At 39.5% G+C, this 6,949-nt stretch overlaps 1 protein-coding gene across 1 annotated transcript; it reads left to right on the top strand.

Annotated features, from left to right (window-relative positions):
- Nucleotides 1–5,088: 5,088 nt before the first annotated feature.
- On the top strand, nucleotides 5,089–6,492 carry LOC148014635 (large ribosomal subunit protein eL38z/eL38y). The gene is made up of 3 exons (XM_087667170.1): nucleotides 5,089–5,247; nucleotides 5,839–6,022; nucleotides 6,269–6,492. Exons 1-3 carry the CDS (start codon nucleotides 5,245–5,247, stop codon nucleotides 6,289–6,291), a joined length of 210 nt encoding a protein of 69 aa, XP_087523296.1. The 5' UTR covers nucleotides 5,089–5,244; the 3' UTR covers nucleotides 6,292–6,492.
- The last annotated feature ends 457 nt before the right edge of the window (nucleotides 6,493–6,949 follow it).

Raw genomic sequence — 6,949 nt, 5'->3', positions numbered from 1 at the left:
AGCATAGGGTAGTTATCTTGATGATATGAGAGAAGACTTCATCAAAGTCAACACCATGCTTCTGCTTGAAACCCTTAGTAACCAATCTGACCTTATAAGTTGGCTTGGGGTGTCCAGGGATACTTTTCAACTTGTACACCTACTTGTATGGCAAATAACGTTTTTTTCCTAGGCAAAATAACCAAATCCCACGTATGATTTTTTTGTAGTGAGTCATACTTTGACTGCATTTCCCTCTCCCAAGAGTGACTATCACCTCTGCATGTGGCCTCGTCATAGGTAAGAGACTCATTAGTATCTATCACCATAACATAATCCATAGAGGATGCAAACCGATTAAGCTAACATCTCTCTGTAGTAGATTGATACAAAACAAGTTTTGGAGCCTATACATCCTATCTAACATTAGGGTCTTGGGCCATTGGAGCATCAACTATTGCAAGCTATCTAGCTAGTTGTATAGCAACAAGAGACTCCTCCTGAAATATCACCCTATGTATATCATTGATATGATCAAACTACTTATTCATTTTCTCTTCATGAAAAATAACAGCATGGCTATGGATGACCTTCTAAGCATGTGGATCCCATAGGTGATAGATCATCTCACCTACATCCCCATAACTAAGAAATATGTATTTTATGAACTTAAGATCCAATTACTGCACTCGCCCTTGGGGACATGGTAGAAATACTTATAACCAAAGACAAGCAAAATGAGCATATGATGGAGATTTTCAAGACCATACCTCCTCTATAACTTGATAGTAAAGAGCAATGCATGTGGATCGATTAATAACTACCTTATCCCAAAAGTGTTGCAGTAAGCTTGACTGGCTAAGCATACTATGAACTTACTCTTGAATCATCCTATTTATGTGCTTAGTTATACCATTCTAGGGTAGGGTGCATGGGACAGTCAATTGATGCTTAATATCCCTCTCATCACAAATTTACTCAAAGGATTTAGATACATACTCACCCTTAGATCATATGTATTTTCAATGTACATCGAGACTAGTTCTCAACAAAAGCAAGCCAATGCTGAAAGGTAGCCAAGACTTTTAATTTTTGTGTTATCGAGAATGCCCAAATCTTATGCAAATAATCATCAATGAAAGCAACAAAATACTTCACACCACCTAATGACTTGTAGGGTATAGGTCCACAAACATCAGAATGAATAAGGGCCAAAGGCTCATCCATGTGTGTAATTGCCAGGCTTCTTATACAAGTTATGGGACTTGCCATAAAAACAATGATAAGAATAATCAAAACACTTATAGTCAAGGGGTGGAAGATACTCCAAATGGGTATGCATTTTCATTCCCTTTAATGATGTGTCCAAGGCGGCGATGCCATAACAAGACGTGGTATTGTAGCCACAGTCAATTCATGGTCAATAGATCCAGATACAAGTAAGGGGTGAATAGTGCTACACTTAGCACCTCATTGCTAGGACAAGATTCCCATGGGTAAGATTTAATGAGAAATCACCAAAAGATACAACATAACTTGCGTCATCCGACTGTTGAGTCGAAAGCATACCTTTGGTCAAAGCTAGAATATGGCATACATTATGCAGAGTAAACATATTGCCCAAAGAAAATTGCAGTTGGACTTCTCCAATACCAACAATATCCAATGCTAGGTCATTACCTAATTTGACAAATCTTATCATGTTATGATAGGAGTGGAACTACTCACGATAAGGGGTGACATGAAACAAAGCCCCTAAATTAAGTAGCCAACACTAAGCAATAGATAGACGAGGCATTAGTTAACTACAAAACATTAAGAGAAGAAGTTGTAAGTATGTAATCATATCAAAATCAGTCTACACGACTCTTCAATCTTGACACAAGACATACTAGGGACAATGTTGCGATCATCATTCTTTCCCCACACTTTCCATTCTCGATGTGAAAGATAGCACTATCATTCGACCCATGAGCCATAATACAAGGGATGAAAGCACAACCTAAGATAAATAGGCTGTTGCAAATGACAACAAAACAATCACATAGTCATAGCCAAATCAAGGGCTGAGCAAGGAAAACTGCTAGAAGGATGAGCTATCTACTAACTGTAATCAAGTAACTATCAAATCCAAGTGACAATCCTCAAATAGAATGCATAAAACTGAAATGACATGCTATTGTAATAAACTATAGTAATATGCCAACAATCAGTTGTGAGCAACCAAGAAATAAAGACTAGGAACAATCGGCACTAAAGGTTGTCACAATTGCAATGTTTCAATAACCATACATGCAGTAGGCATAAACATCGTACACATAGGAGATCTCAAGGTAAAGAAAGGAGACTTGCCAAATGCATAAACCATTGAGCAAAGCTCAATACATAACCTAGAAGCATATAAATATCACTAACACACTAACATACATAAGTGCTAGGTCCAGAGTAAGTGATCAAATTCGTCTACTATAGGGTAATTGCATCCAATACACACCAAAAGAGCATGTACACAAAGTAAGTGTCCCATGATCTTGGTGAAAGTAAGCTTAAGCTCAACTATATAATCCAAAGCTCTATGTAATATCCAAAGTAGCGTGGCAACGAACTCTCATTGGAACAAAATCGAATGCCAAATGAGTAATGCAGGCTCAAAACATCAAGTACATGACATCAAAGTATCCAATATAGATGAAGCATAAGCTGAGAGCATAAAATCCAATAGATTCTTCAAGCACGTAACTGTGTAAGCCATTGAAGTAACCAAGGCATGTAACAACTAAGATCAATATAATAGAGTTCAAATCTCAGCTGAAAAGTATGCCATAGGCATATTAGGAAGTATACATAACAATCAAAGTAGCACTATATCCATTGAGTATCCCATAAAGTATCAATGAGCATTAGGTATAACCTTTTCACTAATAAATGCTTGCTACCCTATTATTACAAGGCTGAAATGACAGTGAAATCTGAGCTATTTCAAGTTCAAATCAATCCCAAAAGCATAACCATACCATTCAGACACCAAAACAGCATCTCGAAGCATCAAACATGCGTATGGAATTTACTATTTGCTATCCAAACCAGAACTGTTCTTTTCTATGTGAAATAGAGAATAGAAAATGCATAGAATCAACTCTATGAGTGCCCAAATTTGTAGCTTTCATCACGCTCTTTGTTTTTGGCTATGGCCAAATCTGTATGTAAAAGTTATGGCCAAAATATGACAGTGCTGTCAAGCTGCCATAGTTGTCCATGACTTCAACGTCATGCTATGTATCTACTCTGTAAAAATTACACGGCACAACAAATCGAATCTGAGAAAGAGATAGAGAGTACACAACAAATAAGAGGAGAAGTAAAAAAAAATCTTTAGCTACAAACAACTAGTACAAAGATGGCTGTGTCCACCCGTGCGCTTCCACTGTGAAGCTTAGATGGCGATCTAGATAGAAGATAGGTGAAGAGCTTAAGGCTAGTTGGAACAACTCAGATTGGGTGAAAGATAGATTGTGGATGGCTATGAAGGGGTTTAGCTTTTATGGCTCGCGAAGGTGGTTAGGTTGACCTAACCAACCTACCATATGAACCTCCACTAGTCGGCAATAGAATATTCCCTTTACCATCGCGGGACTGGGGGCGCTGCTCCCCAATCCTCACCAGGGGGCCGCTTGCCCCCATGGGAAGCGGCCCCCGTACCCCAAAATAGGAGTCCCTTTTAACTCCCTTACCCTGCAACTCGCTATAGTGTGCCTTGAGTTGCTACTAGCTTAACTACTTTGTCTAATCCAAAGATTAGACCCACAACGGTCACCTTTTTGCCATCTGATCACGTAGACCTCATCAAATATACAAGTTAGGCCTCAACCAATATCCGGACGCACATATGGCTTCTCCTCATAATGGGGGCCTTACAACTTTGAGCACCATGGATCATTGGTGGCATCTTATGAGGGTGGGGCATTGAGCATATCTAACACACTCAAAATGGATAAAATGGCTATTCCTTAACTTAATAAGCACTCAATAAGGCTTAACTAAGCCTTGGGAAGCTCCTCAACAAGTGTGGAGCAATTTGGAAGAAGGAAAGACTCAATGCATACCTCGAGAGGAAAAAACAATGGTTGCCATGAAACCTTGAGTTGAAGCTTTGAATTCGGGTTGAAGTAAAGGATGAAGTAGCTGGCTCTAATACCAATTGAAAGGTAGAGCCAATGGAAGCTAAAGCAAGAGCAAAGTAAAAGCTATGGTGGGAGATGGAGCAAGAGAGTAAGAGAGAGAGACTATATGTGGGCATTTCAACAATCGCAATGTGTAAATGGCCTTCCCTTATTCAAATATCATTGAAAGAATAAAGAATAAAGTGACAATGATGGGTGCCCGCCACCTATAGTATATGGGTGTGTGGGTATTATTAATGTAATGAATACATGGGCGGTTAGGCATAGGTGCCTTTAACCCCAACAAATATTGCTAAAACTAGGTAGACCTTACGACAAGCATTTAGCTTATCACTTGTTAAATTATTTTTAGTTGAAGTAATACATTACATTTTTAAAAAGATGTGTTGTTGTATGGAGTCTATTTTATTTTTGGGATGTCACCTAAGCAACATCCCTAAGGATGGGAAGGTGTCAAAAAGCATGTAGGGAATTAAGAGGAATCAATCTTTCAATTGGTAGAGATACATGCACCACCTCTACAACCTGGCCTATAGCTCATTAGTTTTTGTGATGTTGCCCAAGTACCATCCCCAAGGATGGGCATGTGGTGCAAAGCATGCAAGACATTGGGAGGAATCGATCTTTCAGTAGTCGGTAAAGACACATGCACCCACCTCTACCAACAGGGCTATAGCTCATTAGCAGGAATACATTGTATTATTTTTTGAAAAGAATGCATTGTTATTTTTATTAGTATGGGATTTTGCTCGAAACACCATCTTGAAGAATAGCAGGTGCCAAAGAGGATTGTGGGCAGCAGGTGTGGGAGGAATTGATCTAGTGATTGGTTGGAACGTCTATACCCATCCTACCAAGTGGGTTAGGGCTAGGGCTCATTGCAATACATTGTATTGTTCTTCAAGGTTTGCTTTCAGGAGTTGTTCGTTGAACCTCCCTAAAGACCACACCCTCCTCTCTTTGAAAACCTAATCGTAAGGGCGATGGTATAAAGCGAGGGGATAAAGGACTTGCTTGGCTTCTCAGTCCCTGTGCAGCTAGGGTTTCTACTCACGGCGTGGTTCTTTTTCTGCGGCAAGCAACCATGGTAAGAATCCTCGCTGCTGCCCTTGCCTTCGATAGCTTCGTAGTATCATTGGGATCTCTGCTCTTTCATGCCGTCGATTTCTAGTCTTCTGGCCTGCGAAAATTCCTACCCTATCTGCAGTGCAATCACGGAGGACCGATAGGTTCTTGCATTGGTAGCCTTTGCAAATAGCCGCGGTTATGGAAGGGAGATTGTTATATATCGACGGCTTTGCTGGTGTATTATCTTTGTGTACCACAGTTGTTACTTCTCCACAAGGTAGGTGAGACGGGGAGCCTACTTGAATATGTCATTACTCGACAACCCTGTGTTCATACTGCTGCATTTTCTGGCTTTGCAAGTAGAACATGCCTTTGTCTTCAGTATTGAAATGCGTTCGATTCTGGACCAGGTTTTATGGAATGCTTTATCTGACAGCATCGTGCAGTTACAATGAACTATTCTGCTAACCTTGAGCTTTTTGAGTTAACATGTCTATCACACTCCTGTGGATTACTGCACTGTCAAGTCGTAATATGCTTGTACAAGTAGGATTGCACCTAATTTGAGCTTATCTGATTTTGATTCTCTGTGTGACCTTTCTTTTGCTAGCCGAAACAAATTAGTGAAATCAAGGACTTCCTTCTTACAGCTCGGAGGAAGGATGCTCGCTCTATCAAGATTAAAAGGAGTAAGGATGTTGTGAAGTTCAAGGTGCGGTGCAAGAAATATCTTTACACACTTTGCGTGTTAGATTCTGAAAAGGCTGACAAGTTGAAGCAATCCCTTCCGCCAGGTCTGAATCTTATCATTAAGTACTGGTTTGAACCGCCCTTTATATTTTGTGAACAAATCATTGCTATTTTGGCTGTGCTTTTATGCCTAAATGTTCTTATTATGTTTTACTCGTCTAGATCATTTAACCAAGCCACTGTCATTTTTGCTGTGCTTTTGGGTTGCAATGTTCTGATTATAATCCTGTATGTGCTGTCATTGCTTTTGTCAATTGCTAATTGCCTTGTTGAATGGAATATTTATGCAGGTCTTAGTGTGCAGGATGTTTAGTGTGGAAATGTTGTGATTCATCTGTACCACATCAGTCGGAGTGGCTCTTCAATTTTGTATTTTGAAGAATTTTGCCTGTAGACGTTACCGCCTCTTGCCAATTAAACATCAAACAAAATGGTTTGACTGGTGAGGGGAGTTAAACTTTTAATTCAACATGGTCATTGGAAGTTTGATTTGCTCAAGAGTTTCATTTTATAATTTCTTTTGCTTACCTGTGAGGAGCCCCTGTTTCTTTTGGATGTCCAAGTTTTGCATATAGTGGGATGGCTTTAATTGCATTTTGCCTAAGATGGGGTTCTGGACACAACATTTGGTACTAGTCTTTTCATTTTAGTGCTGCTCTAGTTACATATTAAAAGTTGTTGTTTGGCTTCATACCCATTGGGGCTACTTTCATAACTATATTTGTCTTTGGATACACTAGATTTTTAAAGTTCAGGACTTTTGCTTTGGCCCAATGCTTTATATTAGGTTGGTGAAGGTTTGCAGTTTCAGGAACTGCATTGAGAAATAGTATTGTGTTATTGTATTATTGTCGACGGTAGGAAATGGTATCGTGGCCTTGGTTGTGGACTTTCTTCTTTATTCTGTTGTACCTGGATCTGCTCTTGTTAACTGTGTATTTCAAGAAAGGCCATATGATGCATTTTCAAAC

The sequence above is a fragment of the Lygodium microphyllum genome, chromosome 25 (genome assembly GCF_053477565.2).
Source record: "Lygodium microphyllum isolate KBCC chromosome 25, Lygodium_microphyllum_v1.1.10, whole genome shotgun sequence".
NCBI lineage: Eukaryota > Viridiplantae > Streptophyta > Polypodiopsida > Schizaeales > Lygodiaceae > Lygodium > Lygodium microphyllum.
Note: the sequence above shows the minus strand (reverse complement) of the source record. Positions and strands in the feature narration are given on the sequence as shown.

Coding starts and splice junctions, on each gene's coding strand:
- LOC148014635 (XM_087667170.1), top strand. Junction 6,023..6,268: donor GAAGCAATCCCTTCCGCCAG/GTCTGAATCTTA, acceptor ATATTTATGCAG/GTCTTAGTGTGCAGGATGTT.